Here is a 27150-nt window from a genome sequence, read left to right on the forward strand (position 1 = left end):
AGGTAAAGTCAACTCGTGTCCTCGTCCCGAGGTGGTGCACCTATTTTCATGCACACCGCCAGTGGAGGTGAGTTGCATGTACCATTTCAACCACATACTGGCACTTATGCCACTCTTAAATCTTTGCTTCCAAGGACGGGAGTTAACAATGTTAACCGTTACGTTACGGAGACGGACACTCCTCAGGTAAGTACACAGATATAAACCCTGTTGCTTGCTGTGCTTACGCAAACGGTAAGTTCAGTTTCGGAATGTTTCTAATAATTGCTTTTGTACTTGGATTATCGTAGTACCGGGAGGAAAGCACGTCACCGGGATCTAAAAAGACAATTAACTGGGAGAATTTTAGTATCGTTAACGAGAGTATAGTTCAATCGAAAAGGACGTTTTATTGCATTTGTGGAATCAATGCCGGGACCGGATTATTTTTATCGTTACAGAGGGGACTATCGTTCTATCGATAATACAGTAGTTGTATGGATATTACTCCACATTTCAAAACATGTTCTATTTGTATTTCTCTCATTAAAATTTCATTCCATTTATGGTCCGAACTTGCCTACCCTGTTGTGTATGTCATAAATCTCATCTCTGCAGCAGTGATCCCTGCTTTATTGTACTGACTGAGAGCCCGTGCTTTACTTTAATAGGGAAGGACTGATCGAGCTACCTATTTCGTAAATATGAGTGGAAACTCCTTTTGTCTGTGTCAAGGATGATTTAATTACTTTATCGAATAATAATAATAGTGATAATAATAATAATAATAATAATAATAATAATAATAATAATAATAAATAATAATAATAATAATAATAATAATAATAATAATAATAACGGTAAAACAAGAGTGATCATCCAACAGACTCTCACCAACATCATCTCAAAAGTGAAGTTTAGAGGAGAGACTTCAGATACCTTTGAAATACGGACAGGAGTTAGGCAAGGGGATGGTCTCTCACCTCTGTTATTCAACTGCGTTCTTGAGAGAGTGATCCGTGAATGGCGCAGAGAAATGAGTTATGAAGGAATCGAAAGCGGAGTCAGACTAGGCCACATGAACAAGAACCTTTCACTTGATTGTCTAGTATTTGCAGACGATCTCGCGGATTTCGATGATTCCTTGGATGTGGCCACGAAGCAGATCAACCAGCTTCAAACACAAGCTGCAAAGGCGGGCCTCCAAATCGCCTTTGAGAAAACAAAATTCATTACAAACATCAAACTGGCGCCAAGTGAGCTAGAAGGGACTCACGGAAAAGTCAAGCGAGTTGAAAAATTTAAGTATCTTGGTGAATGGATAGAAGCTAACTTGTCCGATAAAGAAGCCTTTTCTTCACGCATGAATAAAATGGAAATGGCTTACCATCTGACTAAAAATATCTATAACAAAATATCTATATCTCTGAATGCAAAAATCAAACACTATTGCACTGTCAGACGGCCAGAAGCTCTATATGCAGCGGAATGTCTCGCCATAAACAAAAAAGGCATGATGGAGAAATTGGAGGCCAAGGAAAGAAAGATTTTGAGAAAAATCGTAGGTCCAGTCAAAGACAACGGCGAGTTTAGGAGAAGGCACAACCAGGAGCTGTACTCGCATGTGGAGAAAATAACGGATGTGATGCGAAAAAGGAGGATTACTTTTTATGGACACATGGCCCCAAAGAATTCAACACGGTTAACCAACCGCATTTTCACTTTCCTCCAAGAGAAAAAGGCAAAGGGGACATGGTTCAGTGAGGTACAGAAAAATCTGCATGAGATTGGGATCTCATTTGAAGATATCCGAGAACGTGTCCCACTTAACCCTTTCAGACCGGAAAGAAAACTGGAGGTGTGAATTTTTGTTTGTACGTCAAGAACTGACTAAAATGCTCCTCAATACACATATTAATAGTTTATTTTACAAAATAAAAACTAACATCCGAAAAACAGGACCCACACAATTGTGCGTATCAAAATTCAAAACCTCGTTGTATCACGTACGATGGTGTAGCTTCAAAATTTACGTTCACTAACCAATGTACACACTTCATTGAATATATTCCGGTATTCAGTAAAGCTTCTAGATTAATATAAACGCAGTAAATAAATACTTACTTTCGGCACTACTGCTTCCTGCCATCTCGCCGATCAACTGTGCTTTTTAAACTCTTCTTCCTTCGCCCTGGCGGTCAAGCGCATACTAAAATCAATTGAAATACACGCCACGTGTCCTGCACAATCACTGCAGTCCGGTGTAGCGCCGAAAAAACATCAAATACGGTCAGGGATAACGAAAATACGAACCCGCACAATTGTGCGTACTCGGTCTGAAAGGGCTAAGAAGAAAATCCAAGAACATCAGAGTTTTCTACCAAAGCCGAAGATGGAAACTGGAAAGGCATGGACGAAAGAGCGAAAGGAGCAGCTGGACCAACATTAAAGCTCAAGGAAAACAGTTGAAATGACGTGGTCCTTAGTTGGCCAAAACGAAACAATAATAATAATAATAATAATAATAATAATAATAATAATAATAATAATAATAATAATAATTTAGAAATGTACACCCACACCGAAAAGGTATCAAGCGTAATCGGGGAAAGGATAACGTTTACGCTCACCTCATCAGGCCTGATCCAGGTCTTTTTTCTAGTAGCAGGCCTATAGTTGACCTGAATTTGTAAGCATTTGTTATCTTACTTCAGAAGTCTCAAAACGATTCCTCCTTGGTTGGTGGAGATCGATAAGGATCGACGGTATCACAGAAAAAGGGATTCAACTCTGAGCATCACTCAAACACAAGCTCAGACAGCTTCATCAAGAAGAAGTCCCAACTCAACGGAAGCATGATCATTATGATACATGGAAGAAACCACACTCCGACAGGATGGAAACCTGGTGGGCCCGCAAGAAGGCAAACCGTTGAGATCTCGCTGTCCTTAGTGGCCCTAACGATAAAGAAGGAAAGAAGTAATAATACAAATAATAATAATAATAAGAAGAAGAACGATGATAAACAAAGTAGACTGGCCGGTTTCTTACCTTTACAGTAATACAGTAGACTGTTGGGCGGCGGTAAATAACCTGACTACTTAGAGGAATTTACACCTTGGGGAGGAGTGTGATGGACACTCGATAGAGGAAATGCCACTGAAAACCATAATGTAGTCTTTGGACTGCAGGTTAGGGGCGACTACCAACAGTGCCTGTGCCCTATGTTAAGAGCGGTTGAACAGCACTCAGGAACTCACAATTTTAGTTGAAGTTCAAGTAACTACGCATGATGGAAAGTAGCCTGAAAAGAAAATCCTCCGTCGTCTTGAAGCGGCGAAATTGGGTCTAAGGATTCTGGAGAACCGAAACCAACATGCAAAGAGGAGTCGGAGCCCTCTGATAAACCCCGTCAAAATTGAAGTGTTTTCGAGGCACATTAAACGTAAACACCCCTTTCATAGTAGTAAAACTGAAACAATTAACCAAACATTCAAATGAACAGAGCACCTCCATTATAGCACCATAGACAACTTTCAGTGATGAAAATAAAATAGAATCGGAAAATTGTTGCATCTTCAAAAAAAGGAGGAATTGATGAATAATAATGGCGTATGACCTCCGGAGAGGCCTGATCCAGGTCTTTTTTCTAGTAGAAGGCCTATAGTTGACCTGCAAGTCTATGAGGATGGGGCCCTACCTAAGATGATTTCTAATGTTGCAAACTTCACAAACACCGAGCTAGATGAATTACACAATTAAGGTTAAAATTTCAGACCCGGCCGGAAATTTAACCCGGGAATCTTTGGACACTAATCAGTGGAGTGCCGAGTGAACTTTCTTATTCAAAGACGTGATTACCTCTGCCTGATCTGAATTCTCGATCTTGAGATCCAGCGACTGACGCACTACCACAGATCCACGGAGACAGTTATGAAACACATGTCACTCAAATAGAGGGGGTTGATATCACTATAAGGAAGCACTGATATTTATTTCCAAAATATTTTGTACATCCTCAGCTTCCTGTCCAAAACTTTTAAAGATAAGTGTTATTAATGTTATCATATATAAAAACTGGTTACTCGTTGATCCTTTATATCTGTGGTTTCCTTTTTAGAAGTTCCACAACTAATGACTGCCACACTATGCTGTTGGCTTTCCAAAGTCTTGCGAACCAAGCTGTGTACGTCAGGAATGGGTTCTTCTATTTTACGCATTACCATTAACATTCAAATTAGGATCACTCACTCGTTATTTATTTAAACTTCACCAAACGATTTACGAAGCCAATTTCAACTCTAAGCTGCGGCATCACCCAATCAGCGGTACTTCAAAGCGCGATATTGCGTATAAATAAGTCATTAGCTGATGGGACGGAGTTTTCAATTAACTTTTGTGTTAAGACATAAGTATAATTAATTCTGTTTCCGATATTCAGCATCGTTGCAGACTGCAGAATACGATGCAGTGCTCTGTGACAAACTGTTCTTTCATTAAACAAGCACGAACTGAACATTGAAGAAAATCAGTCTATTATTATTGCATTATTACTATAAGTCAGATTATTTATTGCAGTTTTCTACTGAACAGTAGTCTGTCGGTTAACATGTTAGCTTCCCGTTCGATTGGCCTTGGTTCTATTCCTGACTTAGCTGTAGAGGATTGAATTCTTGTTGTAATGACGGGTGAATTCAGCCTCATGAAAGGAACAGAGAAGTGACAAGTTTGAATTCATTTATTTTCTTTTTGAAAACAGTTTTACGTCGCTCTAAACACGTACACGCTTTTGGTGACTTCAGAGAGGACTGATAAGGAAACATCTGAGGTTTTAAAAGTTGTGTAGGAAGAACAGTCCCTCCAATTGCTGCTGTTTGGATAAGTGAATAAATAAGACTAAATAAGACATAAATTAATGTACTCTGTTGGTTAAACCATGAACGATACTTCATGTGCGTTAACTAATCCACACCGCTATTTATGTTAACGTGAAGAAAATTGAAATTGGATATAGCACGAATTATAAGTAATTTCCAATGTGACTGTTAACAGTTCACAGGATGTTTCAAGAGGAGCATCAGATATTTCGAGAGGCAGTAGTGCTGACTATTTCAAGTGCATAAGGTCATGCAAACACTTGTACACTGTGCAATCCGTGTGTAATTATAGTTGTTCGAATGGTACAGCAACTTTATATACACGTACGAGAAATTGAATTTGAGATACCTGGATAGTAGAATGTAGCGCCCGCTTTCGACCGGATGATGGAGGCGATTCAGCGTGGCATAGACTCCACAACACAGCGGAAGCATTAGGGAGATGTGTTAGCCCAGGACCACTGCAGAGCCTAGTATAATACATGGAGATTGGTCGGTAGGAATTCTAGGGTGCAATTCCTCTCAGCAGCATCCCACTTGTGCTCAATAAGATTCAGCCTGGATGGCCCTGAGAGGTAGGCAAACATCCACCTGTCCGTGAAATTTTCATAGGATGAGCAGACTATGATTTAGGGGTGATGGACAGGTGCATTGTCTTTCTGTAGGTGCAAGTATCTTTCGGGGTACTGGAAACGAAGAAATGAGTGCACATGATCTGACAGCTGTGAGGGATTTTGGCATTTTTACCAGGAGCCACATATCGTCCCATCTGAACAGGCCTCATACGAGGATACCACAACCACCAACCTGAATTCTATCCTGCTGACAAGAGACTCCTTTGCCTCGTGTGCTTGGCGACGTAGGTACTCCTTCCTACCCAACCTTCGATGTGTACCAGCTGGTACCTGACTCCTCTGTCCAGGCGACCTTCTGCAGTGTTTCAAAAGTCCAGTGGCGGTGGTTCCTGATGATGATGATAATGATTATGATGCTTGTTTTCTAAAGGGGCCTAACATCTAAGGTCATTGGCCCCACGCAGTGGTTCCTTGCCCACACTAATCGATTAGCGGTGGTTCCTTGCCCACGCTTATCGATGTGTCTTGTGATGTGCGGTAAGCAGTTTTACGCCAGTGAGTCGGTGGCTTCTGCATTCTATTGCAAGGAAATGGTTCTAGATGGTATAGCTACTGACATTTCGTTGTTGTTCAGCATTATATTAGCAAGTGACCTAAAGCGCTGCGGCCCGCTTATCCACTCTTACCGTCCGTGCTAGCCGACAGCAGTCCTTCTCTTCAGAACAAAGCACACCGGGGCGGCGGTAGTTTGGCCAGAATCCTCGTACTCAGGGTACACTCTTGGCACGTGTGACGTGAGAAGTCCTGTGCCTGCAGAACTTCAGAAATCTAATAACTCATACATATGGCAACGAAAATCTGGCTGCGATCAAATAAATTACTATTGTGAGTAAAATATGCAGTGAAAGTATTTTCTCAGAAGACATTTGTATTGTATGAGAATCAGCTATAAAATAATGTATTACTGGGTGAGTCGGCCATGCGATTAGGATTTTGCAGCTGTGAGCTTGCATTCGGAATAGAGTGGATTCGAACCCCACTGTCGACAGCCCTGAAAATGGTTTTCCGTGGTTTCCCATTTTCACACCAAATAAATGCTGGGACTATACCTAAATTAAGTCCATTTTCGCTTCCTTCCCACTCTCACTATTTCCTATCCCATCGTCGCCGTAAAACCTATATGTGTCTGTGCGACGTAAAGCAAAATGAAAAAAAGAACGAGTTGATTAGGTATTAATTTAGATAAAAACAAGTTTTCTGTTTAAGAATCTTAAATTTCCCTCGTCTTTAAATTTACAGTTACAAATATACGAAAAATTAATACCACATTTATATGTGTAAATAATATCAGTTTATAAATGCGGCGACAAGTGCGAACTTAATTCTTACAGGCCTATTCTTATCGTTCCATTCTTATACATATATATTCTACAAAGCAAAATCAGTTTATAAAGAGTGCGGAGAATGTGGACTTCATTATTACAGGCCTATTTCTGTTGTTCTATTATTATCAAAAATACTAGAGAAAATAGATACAGATTACTCAAGTTTTCATTATATAATAACAATTCACTTCTGGCAACGTTTTATAAATTTACTCCAAACATTCTGCTGCTCTGTACAGGCATTTGTTCTATACGAGCATTGGCTATAAAATAATTGATTATTAAGTTAAATAAAACAAAGTTTCTCTTTCACAAACTTAGAATTCCCTCTTATTGAAATTTACAATTACATATATCTGGAAAATTAATACCAAACATATAACCTCCCAAATATTTTGGTTTAATGACTGATGAATAATTAACATGGAATGAACACGTTAAATTAATCTTTGGTAAACTACTGCCTGTTATAAGAGGAGAAGCAGAGTTAAGCATAAAGTATCTCGTGAATTACTCAAGTGTATTTTCTATGTTTTGTGAATGTATACTCGCGTCCTCATCCAAAGACAGTGCAGCTCTTTCCAGTCACACACCCAGTAAAGTTGAGCTACCATTCTATGGACTTATTCAAAGTTATATGACGCATAGGATCCATGTTTGAGCTAGCTGTAGTTTTTGTGATGTGACATTATGTAAATGAGCATTGAAAACACTTCTATGTCTGCCTATCTTAACACCAACTGTGGATCTATACAGCCATTGCACAGTGCTATCAATAGAACACAAAGAGAAATCTTCAGCGATTGTGGTACAAAAAATTAGCAATAATTTGACACATTCTATTACAATGTGCGAAATAAATTTCGATTACCATATCCACGCTATAATATACGCTATTAATATGTTATTACATCTTTCGTTGTACAAAATATATCTGTGTTGGGCTGGAACATTTTCAGGGATTGGCATTTGCACAGAGTGAGACTTGCACGGAGCCTTTCACACTGGCTAATAGTACTTGCCGAGTCAGAAGTAGGATGGTGACATTTGTACGGAGCCTTTCACACTGGCTAATAGTACTTGGTGAGTCAGAAGTAGGATGGTGACATTTGTACGGAGCCTTTCACTCTAGCTAATAGAACGTGGTGAGTCAGAAGTAGGATGGTGACATTTGTACGGCGCCTTTCACACTAGCTAATAGTACTTGCCGAGTCAGAAGTAGGATGGTAACATTTGCACGGAGCCTTTCACACTGGCTAATAGTACGTGGTGAGTCAGAAGTAGGATGATGACATTTGCACGGAACCGCAAATTTCATGTACTGCGGTATTAATAGGCACGGCACAGTACATCAAGTTTTCCTTTGAAATCGCGATAGTGAATTTAGGTGTAATTTATAAGTAATTGTTTATTTTATTATTGTAACACATTTAGATAGGGAACACGATGGGGAGGCAATCTATTTGCGTTCCTCATAGATATATCACAATCGATCAGGTCTTTTGTAGACTCCATTCTTTTCCTTCGGATGTGATGTAATGATTGTTCGGCACTCCTATCTGATGGAAGCGATGTCACAATATCATAGCCTCGATTGAAGAGTTGCCTGTACTCTTCGGTGTAAATTGTTGAAATTATACTCTCTCTTTCCCTTGCACGGTTTTTTGCATTTACTACACTTCTTCTTACTTCCTTCGCCGCTTCATTTGGAATGGAATCATGACTTGCCTTGCCTAAAACTGCATAATTTTTGCCATTCTTCCTTTGCATTTACTTTTCTTCAAATTTACGTCAGTTAATCTTCATTGCTATAGTCCATAACGTACTCAAGTCCGTTGTAGATCAACAAAGGCTTCATCTTGGTGGCCTCGATAAACTCCGTAGGTGCAGAACAGTTATCACCAATTCAACACGGAGTACTCGTTTTCATCACGTATCATTACTGTAGGAATGAACTGAATGAACTGCATTTACGGGGTGGGCCTTCCCCTCCCCTGCTTCAGTATTCCTAACCTCTTTGGGCCCCCGTGCAAATGTCCAGTTTGAAATAACCCATGCTTAGTAATTTACTGGAATGTTCGGTGTTCGGTGCGAATGTCAACACATTCCATCTCCGTGCAAGTGTCACAACTTCAGCTCTGTATGGCAATGAATCATTCTGGATTTATTCAGTAAATATCCGTAATGATCTTCCATAATTTTCAAAAACAGGTTGTTAAAATATCTCACTAATGATTAAGTCCATCGATGATTTTTTAAACGCACATATTTGTGCCCACCTAGTGGCCATAACCATCAAGGCGTCAATTCCATATGGTCTGACACCGTTCAAAATGTTCACTATCAGAATTTTGGCCGGCAGGGTAAGAAAGGTGGTGGTATACAATTTCAAATCACTATATTGCGTGCCGAAAGCCTGGATTAAGTTCCAAACCTCTCCGCGGTGTTCACGTAGAGCGAAGGTGTATGACGCTGTTGATGATTATTCATCCAACGGATGAGGGGCGTTAAGCCTTGAGCAGACCTGTTGTGCTATTCGACAGGAGTAGGTTATGTACCGGCACCAGTTTTCACCCTCTCACTTCCTATTACCATATATCACGCCAATTATTTCATCGCATAGACTCCTCTGACGAGATTGACATGAGGAAAGGCATCCGGTTGTAATAACTCACTACGAAGTGCCATTTTACATCATATTCGAGCCCTTAGAGAAACGGGACAAGGGTCCGGCACCCATATTTACATTACACATACCAATTTGTAATGTAGGGTTCATAACAATTAATCATTGTCTGGAAGAACTCAGTACTTCAACGGGATTTGAACACTGGACACTCGGATTGGAAGGCCTGCACTAGGGTGGCCCCCATGTAATGCAATTTAAAGTAGTAGATAATATCTATTCGTGTCTCAAACCAAATAGTTCCAAGGTAAAAAACCATTAAATGAGTACGATTTATTCCTTCATGATTTTAACACGTATGTAACAATTTTTCTAGTGTAATTGACATTCCCCTTAGAATGTAGTATTGCACTGAAGTAACATTCTAGATGAATTTCGAAATGATTTATGAAACGGAGATAGTTTTTCACCGTAATCATTTTGAAGAGCTTAACATCATCGTTGCATTCACCTTGCAGCGATCTTGAATGTATCGCCTACAGTAGGAAAATATTTCATAAAATAATCTGATGTGTCTGAGACTCTATAAATGCTATGAAAACAGAAGTCGGAGTGCTGAAATTTGGTCTTAATATTCAAGGCAGCTGATGGTGGAACCATCGTGCTGAGGACTCAACATACCGCATGCAGTAAATATAATTTGAGCAAAGAAGCACTCTTAAATGTCAAATATCCCGCAACCTTGAGCGTAGTGTCTAACAAGCTAAATGCGTGCCGGTAGCTGATCAAGAGATCATGTGCGAATAGAGAATCAAAGTAAAGATCAGAATACGAAAAACTACAATGTCATCAGTGAGGGTTGACCCCCAGAAAATGTATCGTTGCAAGATACCTTGTCCAAATACTTCCCAGAATAAAATTATTTAATCTCTTTATTAGAATTAGGTTTGCTGCATTGATTAGATATTTTATCCAGCCTTGCGTAATTCATATATACCAGTACATAAAATTAATGTTACTTGTTCAGTTGCTGTGCATTCTTAGAGACATAAGCATGCCGGAATTTTGTTTACTAGGGCTCCTTAACGTGCTGGAAGGTAAGGTCATACAGTGGTCGCTTTTCAACTCGCTCAAATGTCTCCGTCCGCAAGTAGGATCGAACCCTGTAACTTTGGAACTAGGTCTAACTGTTGACGCAACTGAGTTAAGTTATGCATTTTACTTAATAATTTGATGATATAGAAAGTGAAATGTTGGTACCAAATTGATGTAATATTCTATTAAATAGCCCAGAGAACTGAATAGGGTATAGGCAGATAATCATTCTACTAGAATCCTCAAATTAACAATCATTTTCATCAACTTAGACTACTTTCCTATTACTATCTAAATTATGTCAGACTTAGAAACATTTGCTTGTGTTTCAGTGCCGACGGGAACTACGAAGTGACCATCATGACGAAGGCCATTCTTCACTACACGGGAAAGGTAGTGTGGAAACCTCCCGCCATCTACAAGTCCTTCTGCGAGATCGATGTCGAGTACTTTCCGTTCGACCAGCAGACGTGCTTCATGAAGTTCGGCTCCTGGACGTACGACGGCTACCTGGTGGGTGAGGCGGCTCAAGGGCGGTAGTTCCCAACTACTGACTATAAGGGGCAACCCATTGTCTTAATGTAGCATGTAACAGTCAACACTATATTTACACAATACTCTAACAGCCTATATTGTTTACGGTAATATAATATGTTTCTTTTCTGAAGAGTTCATATCTACAAATCTGAAATTATATAAAACAAATGTGTGCGACATTTCAAATGACAGGGGCCACACTCAAAATGGAACAACACAACTCGGTAGTAGGAATATACAGTTTTCTTAACTTTCAAGCCTACATACGAAACTTTTCCGGATCCCCACCGTGGACCTGAAGACGACATGCGTAACTCTCCTGCGTGTAGTTTGAAGAACAGGCAAGAAATGTTCTCTAGGCATTTTCACATTATCTCAAACGGTTATAAAAGCGTCCTTAGGGAACACACCATTTTAAGTATATATACAGGTATGAAAAAAGAGACCTACATCCATCCACTTGCAAACGATACGGCAGTTGCCGAGGAGGATATTTCAAAGTGACTTGAAGGTGGCTAATAACGATTCCTTATCAGAGAAAGGCAAAATTGATTATAGTGACGGGTGTAGTTCTCGTGAAGATAACTTTAGTGACAATACAGTAGTACTATAAATGAAATCAGGGTGAAGGAGATTAGGTAGTATAATTCGTGAAACATTCGTGAATTAAGAAATGAATAACAGATTTTGAGAATTGCGACATTAATTGTGGAAAACAAAAGCTTTGTTTTGTAAATATGTTATTTTTAATTTTATAACGAATACAATAGGTTAATCTCTCTTTGTTATTTTTCCTTGCACGGTAAATCGCACGAAACGTAAAAAGTCGGAAATTATATTCTAAACAACTTTCGTTATGTACAGGATTTCGATACGGCGAATAGTAATGGAGAAATCTCGTATTTACTGCTTTGGCCTCCATAAAATTACTAACCCATTTTGTTATTATTGTTATCATTGTAATGTATGAGACAACTCTACTCGTTGCTGGGAGCGTCTTATAACGCGCTACTTTCGGAGTTGAAGCCTACAGTAGCAATTATCCAATTTCATTTTAAAACCCTTTCACGATCTGTTTCTTCATCCATAAGCATAACAGCCACGCGTAATTTTCTTCAAAACTCAGACCTAAGAAATACGTAAATTCCCACACATTTTGAAACTAATGATATTAAATTATCTTTAATGTTTAATGAAAACATATTTTCAGTTGTGTTTAGGTTAAAACAGGTAGCCTTTACTTCGCTGAAATTGTATAAAGTGTGATCTTACCCTGTGCAGCTGACGGGGTATTTGGCTAAAACATGGCGGAGCCAATCAGAATGAAGCACTCGTTGACCACACTGTACTCGTAGCTATGCACCTACGCTACCTGCTGATGGATGACGTTCAACCAGTCCGTCTACTATCCTCCAGGTGGCACATGCTGTCAACAGATAAAAATTGCCATCATCCTTCCTGGTGTTCTGATTTTCTTCCGACTGTGAGCTTTGGTTGAAAAATTGTCACGGTTTTTTAACGCTGACCGGCTCATTTATGATTCCGAAACTATGAACGTATTGTATGACAAAATGAAACCTTTTACATAAGTTAAGTTAAATATATTTCAAGCGAATGGAGTTGTAGATTATAAAACGTAAAACGCTTCCACAATACTGATACTGATAATGTGCAGCTGGCCCTACCACCTGCGATCTCGCATGTCACATATAAGCTCGTGTTTGTCATCAAATAGCAATCATTTCGATTCTGTCTGATTTCACATTTCTAATTAACCTAAACTAAATAGTATTATATTGTTGTTACCACTTAGAAAAGTTTGGTAGGTCTAATCAGAAATAACTTATAGCATTATATAATAGCAATCAAATTATGTCTAAATTAAAAATGTACCCAACAATGCTATCGTTCGGCAACCTCTGATGAGAGGAAATTGAATAAAGATGTCTTAACCTTAGTAAAGAAGGGACCTAACTGGATATAAACACAATATACTCCTGGTACTTTAGTATTCAGCTACTAATTGTTTCCTTACACCAAGTGACACCAACCATGTCTGTTTGTAACTAAATTATACTCTCCTCTATTTCCCTAATTAGGAATTTCAAGAAATTGGCTTTGTCAAAACATAAAATGCTTCACAAAAATGAATTAACGTCAATTTGTTAGTGAAATCGGACATAAACCTATTGTAATATTTTTCTCAAGGGATTCCATCTTGAATAATAAATACAAACTGTTTAGGCCTACATATTATTTTAAAATATTTGACAAAGACTTCACTGAGAACAATATACAGTACATACAATCTTAAAATAGTACGGCCAAGAATGTGACCATGAACAAAGCGCATTTTTTTTATTTTACTATGAGGCGTCAAATAAAGAATTGTTGTTTGTGAGGTTCTCTGCTGTTTATGTTTTGCATATATAGTATTTGACATGGTACGTCTCTGTCTAAATTTATTGATAAAATATTGGACATTTTTTCACACATCTTTCTGACAGGATAAATCTAGTTGACTCAGGTTAACAATTACAAAATAACAATTTCTGTGCAGATTAAGATTAGGCTTTGAAGTGTGTGCGTTTAACCAAACTAGCGTCTCTTAAAGAGAGTTCTAATACAAGAAATATCTTCCTGATAAGAGAGTAATGATTTAACTTTATCTTTTGCCTACATCAATCACTGTATTAATGTAATAATGTAATTGTTCTCAGGTGGATCTGCGCCACATCGCTCAATCGGCCGATTCGAACGAGATCGATATGGGTATCGACTTACAAGACTACTACCTGTCCGTGGAGTGGGACATCATGCGAGTTCCTGCCGTAAGAAACGAGAAGTTCTACAGCTGTTGTGAGGAGCCGTACCCGGATATCATCTTCAACATCACTCTACGGCGAAAAACATTGTTCTACACTGTGAACCTCATCATTCCGTGTGTGGGCATCTCGTTCTTGTCTGTGCTCGTGTTCTACCTGCCATCGGACTCTGGGGAGAAGGTGTCACTCTGCATCTCGATTCTCCTGTCGCTCACCGTGTTCTTCCTGCTGCTGGCGGAAATCATTCCCCCCACGTCCCTCACAGTGCCCCTGCTCGGCAAGTACCTGCTCTTCACCATGGTTCTAGTAACTTTGTCTGTGGTTGTCACCATCGCTGTACTCAACGTCAATTTCCGGTCGCCTGTCACACACCGGATGAGGCCGTGGGTGCATCGCCTCTTTATCCAAGTCCTACCCAAAGTGCTTCTCATAGAGAGACCAAAGAAAGAGGACTCTGTAGACGACGAGGAGGAAGAGGCGAAACCACCTGAAGGGGTGTTATCAGGGGTGTTCGATGTGCCTGTCGACATTGACAAGTATGTCAGCTACAGTGGTAATCGTGTGAGTGTGGACTATGAAATACCTGCGTTACCACCGTCACGATTCGACGTGGCGGCGGCGGGCTTCGGAGATCCGCCTCTGCCTCTACCTTTGCCGGGGGCGGACGACGACCTGTTCTCCCCCGGCTGCGTGGGGCCCCCCGTGTGTGGTGCCCACGACGTCAGTCCTACGTTCGAGAAACCATCACACGAAATGGAGAAGACGATCGAAGACGCCAGGTTCATTGCTCAACACGTCAAGAATAAGGATAAGTTTGAAAGTGTAAGTACCTCTCTCAGCGAGGCAATATTCTCTAACTTATGTAATGCTATATGGCAATTGAAACATATTTTAGTAAAATTTTTGACATAGTGGTTAGGTTTGCCTTAAAACTGGAAATTGAGATGTACTACTTGCTACACTACAATCATAAATTTATTATTATTATTATTATTATTATTATTATTATTATTATTATTATTATTATTATTATTATTATTATTATTATTATTATTCATTATTATTCATTATTATTATTAACCGCATAAACGACCCAGCCCCTGCAAACCATTTCTTAACATCAGAATCACCGAGCGAGTCGGTCGTGCGCTTAGCGGTGGTGGTGGTGATTATTGTTTTAGCGTGCTTTAGCGTTCATCTTCAGGGCTACCGACAGTGGGGTTTGAACCCACTAACTCCCAAATGCAAGCTCAGAGCTGCGCGCCCCTAACCGCACGGCCAACTCGCCCGGTATACATAGTGTGATAAAGGGCGAGCATGAGTATATAAAACCAAACCAAACCAAACCCCATAGCACTACAGCCCTTGAAGGGCCTTGGCCTACCAAGCGACCACTGTTCAGCCCGAAGGCCTGCAGATTACGAGGTGTCGTGTGGTCAGCACGACGAATACTCTCGGCCGTTATTCTTGGCTTTCTAGACCGGATGAGTATATATAAAGTACGAATAATTTCTAAATAATTTTAGATTAAACTGGTGCTCATTATATAAATTCATGTGAAAGTAATTTGATAGGCCTAATGGTACCTACTACCCTCTTATAAATCTCAAACATACTAAACCTACCAATGAGATCTAAAAATCAGTTGTATAATTGTCTTTTCGTAAACTCTTGAACACGATAGAAATGACGTATTCTCGATAACTATGTTGAAATGCTCCCGATTTTAGAACATGTAATATGAACGCTATTTATCATTCAAGCGTAAATCTCTTAAAACTAGCGTGGACTGGGATCAAAATGGGCATGACTGTTTCCTACATTTTCATATTCTCATTGTTAAGATTTACACTCGCAACAAATAACGAATCAATCTAAGAGGATCACGTAAGTGTACGTAACATATGACATTGACAGGTACATGACGCAGACACAAGCCTGGAAAGAAACATCTGACGATGAGGAACGTACTAATTTGTAAAACACCGAGACGAATGAACAATAGTGAAGGGTCAAGGAAGGGAACTACCTACTTAAATCCTTAATGGTTGGCAACCAGGTATTACTTAATTGATAGCCAGTGTCCCTGATGAAATTGTTAGGATTTATACGTATTACCACAGCTTCACGTATAATCATGGACCTGTAGTGTCCAGTGTGGGTAAGAGCTCGAGCATCTTAGACACGCTTTTAGACTTGTTCTGATGGTTCGGTCAGCTTCCGCTTCGAACGCTAGCGCTGTTCCGCGTCCGGAGAGCCATCCGGTGACGAATGAACGTACCATTTTCACTTCTATTATAACGTCTAAATTTCAACATCTCATTGTTTAAGAAGCCTTTCTCGTGGTCAGTCGAGATTTTCTTCTGATGACGCAGAGCACAGTTCTCTGCGAAATGTAAAGAATTTCACCTCATTTTCTTGACACTGCATAAGCCCAAAAGCCTATATCATGTCTGTAAATACGGGCCGTGAAAGCATCAATGGCAACATCTTAGAACTTTTTTCTGTACCGTATGCTATGTAGATTACGCCTTTAATTATTATTTAATTGCTGCATTTCGCACTCTGCCTCTTCTGGTCTGATTGCTATCTTCCTAAAATATTCCATCACCTAAATCCATAAGGGTAAGATGAGTTTCAGGCGTCTTAAAACTGGATGAGCTATAAGACCTATCTGTGCCGGTGCGAAGTAAAACAAATTGTAAAAAAAATGGATGTACTCAGCTAAGGGTGGACAACACTGACTGAAAGTTTAGAAGGCACGGAAGCTGTGAGGAGGCAAACCCTTCATCGCACCAGCCCAGGTCAAGGTCAAGGTTATGTACATAGGTCATAACAAGAATGTTACATATGGAGCCACAATTTTGATACTGAATGTGGGCATTCTCTACAGCATTTCCATGTTGCATATAGGTGGGTTTCGGATTTTTTAAATGGAATCAAGAACACAAAAGCCATTAAAATTGTTTGTGTTTGCCTCGGATTACATATAATTAATAGCTTTCTTATAACCTTCGAATCGTGAAATAATGATATATATTTTGTCATCTATAAAAAATGCGGTTTTCATATAGGCCTATTGTGAACAGTTGCAATGAAGTTATAAACAGACTATACGACAAAATTATTATAACTTTTTCAGCCAGTAGGCCTAATTAAGGGGAACTACGCATAAACAAAGTAATATAATGGTCAAAGAATTGCGGGTGGTTAAAATTGACTAAAGGCCTAAAACAACATTATTACAATAAATATTACAGCTAGCAATTTAGGCTACATCCCCTGTAACAGGGAAACATGTCAATATTAATAAACTGCGATACATTATAATAGCGTGTCCGCATACGTAACGTAATGGTTAGTGTTATTAGCTTCCGTCCTGAAGCCCTGGTTTGATTTCGGGTACTGCCAGAAACATAAGAGTGGTAGGAGCGCACTGGAGGTTTGCCTGAAAAAAGAACTACACCACCTCGGGATGTGGACATAAGTTTACTATTATAAGAGATTGAGATATATTTTATATAATGAAAAACATTTTTAAGTACAACTGCAATTGTGTGCGGTATGTTTATTATAGACTAATAGACCTATCACCTTGGAAGATTAATCCGATACAAATCGACATAATCGGAGCGTCATTCTCTTTATAATCAAGATTTATGAATAGGCCTACAACTTTCTGAGTAATAATTACAATATTGTTCAGCTAACATAGTAATGTCATTTAAATTACCAGTTCCATTTTCTATTGAAAGCAGCCCTCTTTCCTTCGGAACCTTACTGACACGCGAGGGATAAGGAACGTCGATGAGTGTAGGGATGACATTCCATTTTAGCAGCTTCCTTCCATCTGCTCTCCCTACTTCGAATTGACAGTCCTTAAAATGAGACGCAGGAAAATATTATAACTAAGATATAGTCAGTAAAGATAGGTTGAGAGACAAGCGTTTTAGAAAAGCAAATATAATAAACTTGGTGATTATTACCTTTCTTATTCTAGAAAAATTTATTCTAACCTCACACAGCTGTTCTGTTGGCTGCCACTGATCAAGTGGGCAATTCTGCACCCATTTTGCCCTCCTGTACTTATCCCTATGGATTCTAAAGAATCTAGTCTCTTTAGATGAGTGACGTTATACAATCTGTAACGACACAATAATCCATTATAACTTTAATCTCATTGCATTCGATAACATGCAGACGACAGAAAGTAGAGAGATTTAGTCTTCACATGGCCGCTGCCTCAAAGAATTCTTGAGCGTGACCAGGCCTTGGCCTAAGTAGCAGTAATTACTGACGTTGGGTGAAATTCAGAGAAAGAAAAGACGTGTACATTTCAATCAAAATAGATGCCATTTAGAAGAAATGTTTTAACCTTAAACGTGTATATAGTCTTCTTATTGTGTTTTTGGTAGCCCTAATCTTGAGTAACAGGGGACTCTGAAGCAATATGAGTAGACAACTAGCCATTGCTTACACGGCGAAAGCCAAGCGTATCAATATTTTAAATGATAGAACTAACATTAAGAGCATAACCTGAAGCTGGTCAATGTGCTGTTATTTCTAATCACCACTTTAGATACTATGAAGTGGACTGCCAACAAAATGACAAGAAAGAAGATTCAAGCGTTTGAGTTGTGCATGCATCTTCGGGACCAAGACATATCTCGGACTCATCATCAGACCAACGTCTCTGCTCTCGAACAACGAAACTTTAAAATTAGGCTAATGAAAAAAATTAACATAATTCATCTGGGATACTTCGGAACATTGTAAAATGAATGGGGCATTAAGAAACACGGTAGTGAAAGGAATGCAGAAGGAAGACGATCCCAATGACAAACAGCAAACGGATGAGTAAATGAGATGGAGATGTTTACAGGAAAATCTGTCTACGAGGCTTCGAACCTATCTCAAGAACCGTACAACATCGCGGGATCTTACCAGCTACACATGAGATGTCACTACACCTTAAGGAAGGTATAAGGATAGAATGAGGAAACAATATTCCAGTATTCACATATAAGTACTCAAATTTTCTTGTAGTTTTAAAGAAATAGAACACATAAATTGGGACCAGAACTACGCTTACAAGACAGTTTCAAAATTTGGAACAGCTTCCACGTAATGGTACACCGCCGATGACCTTGATATCAGAGCCCTTAAAACAATCATTATATTCTTCACAAGAGCGAACGACAACGTTGACGACAACGCTATCAAACTGAGCCCCTATGTCTAGTGATAACGCGTGCCCGTTACTGAGAACAAGTAACTCGTTGTTGTGTTTGTAACGGGTGAAGCTTTCTCTCAAGAGCTTAACTTCTGTTACAGAGGTAAACTTATTCGGAACAAAAGACACCACAAGCTAGCATTCGTCATTGCAGATTATATGGAATGATTTAGTAAGTGTGACATCTGCGAATATGTGCATTGAATCAGGTCACATAAGCTCGGTCATAAAATAACCGAAATACTCGAACTCAATGGTAATATTTGAACTAAATCCATACAAAGACAAGGATGTTGGTTACCAAAAGGGAACCCATTACAATAAATGCCTCTGCCATTTGTTAGAATTACATTTCTGCAACTAAAGGTACAATTCATTATGAAATTTTCTGGAAGCTAGTCATCGACTCTTCAAAATGTCATTTATAAGCATTCAATATTTTCATGGATTGTACGATACCTTATACAAAATTTCGAAATAAACCCATAAACAATCCACCCTAAGCCATCTTTATCCTTGACTCTTGTTGTGAATTGATCGTAGATAAGCCATGGATTAGGTCACCTGCCCTTCTAGGATATCCCTCCGAAGTGTGTCAGAGAACACTATAAGATAATTCTTGCTTGAATTTCAGTGCGGAAACTTTTTCAAACTTGATTTAATCCGCTTTGTACCGAACAAGTGGTTGTGCGGTTTGTCTCATCTAGGTATCAGCCCGCATTCGAAAGAGTGGATTCGAATCACATTGTCAGTAGCCTTAAAGCTGGATTTCCGTAGTTTCCCGTTTACACACATAGAAAATGCTGGGGTTGTACCTTACTGAAGGCCACAGTCGCTTCCTTCCCAATCCTAGCCCTTCCCTATCCCATCGTCGCCATAAGACCTATCTGTATCGGTGGGATGTAAAGCAAATTGGAAAAAATGTATTAATCCTGTTGGCTGTCGATGTAGGTCCCTAGAATTATGTTAACCCTCTACTGCATGAATTATGAATTTCAAGCTTTAATGTTCAACATACGTTCAGTGTATTAGATGTACTAGCAATTCTTAACTGGGGCTAATAGCTTAACACTGATATGTGATGTGGATTGCCATAGTTGAATATATATACGATTTTTCACGATTTTACGCTAAGCTTTTAACATTCAAAGACCGAACATTACTACCTACTGGCCATGAGTACGCAGAACAGTAGGTCAGTAATGTCTTTGAGGTTGAGCCAGAGGTACTCCTGAAGCCTGTGGTAATGTGATGGGGAGGGCCCACGTAAAGTAAACGGTGGTTGGTTCGCGTGGATGTTGACGGGGTGGAAGGAGTACCTTTGGTTGTAGGGCTGTTTTGTCTTATGTTATGAAAAAAACATCTTGGTGGAATGATGAAGTGAAAGCAGCTTGTAAACGTAAAACGAAGCCTTATCAGAAATTGCTCCAAACAAAGACAATGATGTTGGTGAAATTATACTTGAGGAAGTGGAAAGGATGGTAAATTGTCATAAAGCAGCAGGAATAGATGAAATTAGACCTGAAATGGTGAAGTATAGTGGGAAGGCAGGGATGAAATGGCTTCATAGAGTAGTAAAATTAGCATGGAGTGTTGGTAAGGTACCTTCAGATTGGACAAAAGCAGTAATTGCACCTATCTATAAGCAAGGGAACAGGAAGGATTGCAACAACTATCGAGGTATCTCATTGATTAGTATACCAGGCAAAGTATTCATTGGCATCTTGGAAGGGAGGGTGCGATCAGTAGTTGAGAGGAAGTTGGATGAAACCCAGTGTGGTTTCAGACCACAGAGAGGCTGTCAGGATCAGATTTTCAGTATGCGCCAGGTAATTGAAAAATGGTACGAGAGAAATAGGCAGTTGTGTTTATGTTTCGTAGATCTAGAGAAAGCATATGACAGGGTACCGAGGGAAAAGATGTTCGCCATACTGGGGGACTATGGAATTAAAGGTAGATTATTAAAATCAATCAATATTTATGTTGATAATTGGGCTTCAGTGAGAATTGATGGTAGAATGAGTTCTTGGTTCAGGATACTTACAGGGGTTAGACAAGGCTGTAATCTTTCACCTTTGCTGTTCGTAGTTTACATGGATCATCTGCTGAAAGGTATAAAATGGCAGGGAGGGATTCAGTTAGGTGGAAATTTAATAAGCAGTCTGGCCTATGCTGACGACTTGGTCTTAATGGCAGATTATGCCGAAAGCCTGCAGTGTAATATCTTGGAACTTGAAAATAGGTGCAATGAGTATGGTATGAAAATTAGCCTCTCGAAGACTAAATTGATGTCAGTAGGTAAGAAATTCAAATGGATTGTCAGATTGGTGATACAAAGCTAGAACAGGCCGATAATTTCAAGTATTTACTGTAGGTTGTGTGTTCTCCCAGGATGGTAATATACTAAGTGAGATTGAATCAAGGTGTAGTAAAGCTAATGCAGTGAGTTCGCAGTTGCGATCAACAGTATTCTGTAAGAAGGAAGTGAGCTCCCAGACGAAACTTATCTTTACATCAGTCTGTTTTCATACCAATTTGCTTTAAGGGAGCGAAAGCTGGGTGGACTCAGGATATCTTATTCATAAGTTAGAAGTAACAGACATGAAAGTAGCAAGAATGATTGCTGGTACAAACAGGTGGAAACAATGGCAGGATGGTACTCGGAATGAGGAGATAAAGGCTAATTTAGGAATGAACTCGATGGATGAAGCTGTACACATAAACCGCTTCGGTGGTGGGGTCATGTGAGGGGAATGGAGGAGGATAGGTTACCTAGGAGAAGAATGGGCTGTGTTATGGAGGGTAAGAGAAGTAGAGGTAGACCAAGACGACGAGGGTTAGACTCGGTTTCTAACGATTTAAAGATAAGAGGTATAGAACTAAATGAAGCCATAACACTAGCTGCAAATCGCGGATTGTGGCGACGTTTAGTAAATTCACAGAGGCTTGCAGACTGAACGCTGAAAGGCATAACAGTCTATAATGATAATGTATGTATGTATGTATGTATTATGTATGTATGTATGTATGTATTATGTATGTATGTATGTATGTATGACGATGAAATTGGTCATTCCAAATTCATATCACACATTCGAACCGCCAGTAGAAGTAGTAACTAACGTTAACAAGGAATCATTTGATTACAGAAAAAAAATACATGAATAAAAATTAAGTTTTATATTCAGAAAGTTCAGTTTATTGTCGGCAGCAAAACAGCAACATTTGTAATCAGTTTATTATTGCCAATATTGTTGCATTAGTTGCCTAATGTTACATATAAGGCAATATATAAATGCAGAACTTACAAAACTTGTGCTTCGTTAATGAGTATATGAGAAGGAAATGAATATTCATTTTAAAATTATTACCTTACTCATTTTCACTGAATCTCAGCCTTATTAATGAGTGATCTCACTCATTTATCATAATGATCCTAGACAGCTCTGGCATCGATGACAACTTAACAAGGCATGGCAATGTTAATATGATTACTCCAAGATGGATGTGAGTAAAATTGCAGCTTTCCGTGGCAGAAATGCAGGGTAGTGTAATGTGAACCAATGAAAAGTTTCCACAACGAACACTTGATGTGGCCGTGACCGTTATCGAAAAGTGCTTAGCACAAGACAGGCGTTGGATGATCATCCAGCATTTATATTTAGACAGCGTTCCGAATTTGTTAAGAGGACATGAAAATGCACATGATTTATGTGCATAATAAATCTATGATCACCTGTGTGACATCCCTAAAGGCAGATCAGTGGTGATTGAGTCCTCATTCAGAGTCAACTGGTGGAAAGTATTTTAATGCAGTTTTGCGACCATAATTTATCAAGTGACAATCTCCACGATCGTTGTGCTTGGCCTCAGTTTTCGAGCGATGATGTTAACAAAGGAAGTAATGTTACTCGTCCAAATTGTGCCGGGTCTTGACGTTGATGACCACTAGATACTGAAAAGGTTGTAATTAGTAACATAACTGTGACGTCATGCGGCCTGCATCACATAGCTGTGAGCTTTCATTCGGGAGATCGCGGGTCCGAACTACACTGTCGGCACCCCTGAAGGTAGATTTCTGTTGTTTTCCATTTTCACATGAAGAAAATGCTGGGACTGTATCTTAATGAAGGCCACGCTCGATTTTTAACCCTGTACTATCCCATCGTCGCCATAAGACTTCTCTGTGTCGGTGCGGCGCAAAAAAATGGAAAAGAAATTATTTGGATCAAAACTGCGATTTAGAGGATTGGTTTCCTATCCCCTCCTGATCCCATTTACTAAGACGACCTGTTACTATTAGGCGTAATGTTCCCTACACTCTGTACATTGTATAGTACCACAGACGTACAAGTGTACATATGGAAAACTGAATAAAGAATAGGAAGGAAGCGGGCAGTACTTTTGGTCCGTTATGATATCTTCATAATATATATATAAATGTTATGAGTATAGAACTGGAATCAGAGGTAAGGCTTTTTGCGCATGATGTTATTCTGTATAGACTAATAAATAAGTTACAAGATTGTGAGCAACTGCAAAAACACCTCGACAATCTTGTGAGATGGACAGCAGACAATCTCATGATGATAAACCTGGTTAAGAGTCAGGTTGTGAGTTTCACAAATAGGAAAAGTTCTCCCAGTTTTAATTACTGCGTTGATGGGGTGAACGTTCCTTATGGGGATCGCTGTAAGTACCTTGGTGTTCATTGGAGTAATCACATAAACGGTATTGTAAATAAACGGTAAAGATCTCTGCACATAGTTATGAGGGTATTTAGAGGTTGTAGTAAGAATCTAAAGGAGAGGGCATATAAATTTCTGGTAAGACCCCAACTAGAGTATGGTTCCAGTATACGGTATCCTCACCAGGATTACTTCATTCAAGAACTGGAAAATTCAAAGAAAAGCAGCTCGATTTGTTCTGGGTGATTCCCGAGGAAAGAGTAGCGTTACGAAAATGTTGCAAAGTTTGATCTGGGAAGACCTGGGAGAAAGGAGACGAGCTGCGCAACTAAGTGGTATGTTCCTAGCTGTCAGTGGAGAGACGGCGTGGAATGCCATTAGTATACGAATAAGTTTGAGTGGTGTTTTTAAAAGTAGGACAGATCATAATATGAAGACAAAGTTGTAATTCAAGAGGACAAACTGGTGAAAATATTAATTTACAGTAAGAGGAGTTAGGGATTGGAATAATTTACCATGGGGACGTTCAATAGATTTCCAAATTCTTTTCAGTTATTTAAGAAAAGACTAGGTAAACAACAAGTAGGGAATCAGCCACCTGGGCGACTGCCCTAAATGCAGATGTACAGTAGTGACTTATGACGATTGATTGAAAATTCTCATGTCTTTCTTCGCTGGAAAATTATCAGCCACAAGGAAGTCTGTACGTGTATGTGCTAGAGAGACAGATGAACGATAGTAGGAAGTATTACAGATACTCGGAAAGACACAGGAAACAAACCAGAAAAAAATAAATGATATGAATGTATTAATTTGGTCTCTGAAGAACAATAGTATTTTATGTATCCAAGCATGTACTGATATCTGAATGCATGTAGAGAAGTGTGTAGAATTCCTATGCTTCACTTGACTCGCTAATGCCTTAACAACGTGTTGAGCAAACACATTTAGACATGCCTTTGTCTTGTGAGGCGAACGCTGTTCACATGTATTATTGCAGCTAATAGCTCATGCATATCAACTTAGCTTAACGAAGCTCGCAGACGACTACTGTGCATGTGAAACTGCGAGGACCTGATTTCACTGAGAAGTAGCGCCATAGCACTACATTCTTACACAACATTTAGCATTATCAGCTAAGTAATACAAGTGAACTTCTTGTCACATAAGTATTCTCTTCACTTTAAATGCTCATCACTCTCCCAACATGACTAGTTATAGATTGAAATCAGGAGACATAACCATCAACAAACTAACCTCAATGTATAACAGCAAAGCAAAGTTATCTCCGTACAGGCTATGAAGGCCCTTGAAGGGGTGGAAGGTAAAGGCTTCCACTATCCGTAACCTCGGCACTTAATGGGGTAGAGTGGTTAGCTCTATGCCCGGCCAGCTTTGCCCCCAGGAATTAACCTGGTACTCATTTTTTGTGTAGGCTGAGTGAACCTCAGGGTCATGTGCACCTCCGGAAATGGAAATCTCGTTTCTTAAATTTTACGACTTCCTGGCGGGGATTCGAACCCACGTCCTTCCGGGCGAACTGAGCACGAACCTCAACGTAAGTATCAATAATGGAGGTTCCCATACTCAAATATATGATCAATCAAGATAATCGATTTTCAAGCTCAATGAGGAGTTAAGTAAATACTCACTCTCTCTCACTCTCATTTAATTTAATGTTGTATATTTCTACCTTTATTTTTTTTTATATTACTTGCTATTACTTGTCGGAGGTACGTGAAACCACGCTGTAACAGCACACACAAGAAAATATTTTACATGTACAAATGTCGTAATTCAATAAGAATACACAAAGGCTAAGTCTTCAAACCGGTACCAAAGGCTTGACAAGACAAGGTTAGGTTTGGCTGATAATGAAATTTCCCTCCATTTCAACTGAACTGGTCTTTGTAGAGGAGGTGATGTTGTCTTCCTTTTCGGGGTAGTTCTTGAAGACTTTTCTTACTTCTTATACATCCTAATTGCATTCTATACATACGAATTCGACGAAATAAGACCGTACCAGCTGCGTTCGTCATTTAATACCAATTACGTTATTAAATGCAGAGCCTCCGTGGCTCAGTCGGCAGCGCGCTGGCCTCTCACCGCTGGGTTCCGTGGTTCAGAACCCGGTCACTCCATGAGAGATTTGTGCTGGACAAAGCGGAGGCGGGACAGGTTTTTCTCCGGGTAATCCTGTTTTCCCTGTCATCTTTCATTCCAGCAACACTATCCACTATCATTTCATTTCATCTGTCATTCATTAATCATTGCCCCAGAGGGGTGCGACAGGCCTCGGCAGCCGGCACAATTCCTATCCTCACCACTGGTTCTAGATCTTCATTCATTTTCATGCGTTATTAAGTGCATCATTCGAACATGCCACAATTCTACTTACCTGGTATTATCCAAACAGATTTCAAATTCGAAAACTATATACAATAAGATAATTTATAAATGTAGATTTGCGTACTGTTATAATTATATTTCTAGTAAAGGCACTGTAACTGGTCTCTAGTTGTAGCCACTAGTACCTGCAATGTTATCACCTGTAAGTGGACCATACACACTGATATAAGTATCAAGAGACTGTCTCATGAAACGCGTATCTGATACCAGTTCTGTAGTGTGTAGCGTTGTCACAACTGGTCTCACGTGGTATCATGACGAAATGGAGCAGGTATCATGTCTCTCACACTGGACAAGAGACATTGAGAACTATAAAAGTCTCAACCGATTTACACGTGTGTAAGGAGGTATCACATGTTTATATTTGAAAACTGATCACAAGCAGGGAAATATCCAAGCGGTGATTTTGGGAAGAATTTATCATTTCCTACCGGTACCAAAAGTCCACCTGTCCGAGGATTCAAAAAATGACAGATATAGTGACAGACATGCCAGAAGCAATACGTAAGAAATGTTGGTTAATTTTTGTTTCCCTGAGGCTGGTAGAAAGTTTGGAATCAAGAAAATTCATAATTTTCGATGTCCTTCTCGGCGCGAACTGAATAAATTTCGCAAGACCAAGAGAATGTGTACCTCAATGTTACCAGTAGCCCTTCCTTGGCATTCACTGCTTCGCTCATAATTGTACCTTGTTTTAGAACTTCAGGGCCTCTCAATGCTAACGAAGTTTAAAAGCTTAGGGAATTCATCCTCAAATAGGCTAATTAAAGAAACGTCGTGAAGCAGTATCCACCAACTCCGTTAAAAATAAAACTTTAGAGTAATTTAAGTTGTTTGTTAACCATTTTTAGACTGCATTCTTAGTCTTTTACCTTCGAATTTTCATCACACAAACACCAAGAAGGACCCTAGCAAGCATTT

General features: G+C 39.4%; 1 protein-coding gene across 1 annotated transcript in view; it reads left to right on the plus strand.

The window, feature by feature from the left end:
* Positions 1–27150, plus strand: part of nAChRalpha1 (nicotinic acetylcholine receptor alpha1) — a 618172-nt gene that overhangs the window by 580842 nt on the left and 10180 nt on the right. The window contains exons 4-5 of the mRNA XM_068228366.1: positions 10870–11050; positions 13795–14721. Coding sequence (XP_068084467.1) covers positions 10870–11050; positions 13795–14721 — 1108 coding nt within the window. The remainder of the gene's footprint in view (positions 1–10869; positions 11051–13794; positions 14722–27150) is intronic.

This window comes from Anabrus simplex, chromosome 1, assembly GCF_040414725.1.
Source record: "Anabrus simplex isolate iqAnaSimp1 chromosome 1, ASM4041472v1, whole genome shotgun sequence".
Taxonomy (NCBI): Eukaryota; Metazoa; Arthropoda; class Insecta; order Orthoptera; family Tettigoniidae; genus Anabrus; species Anabrus simplex.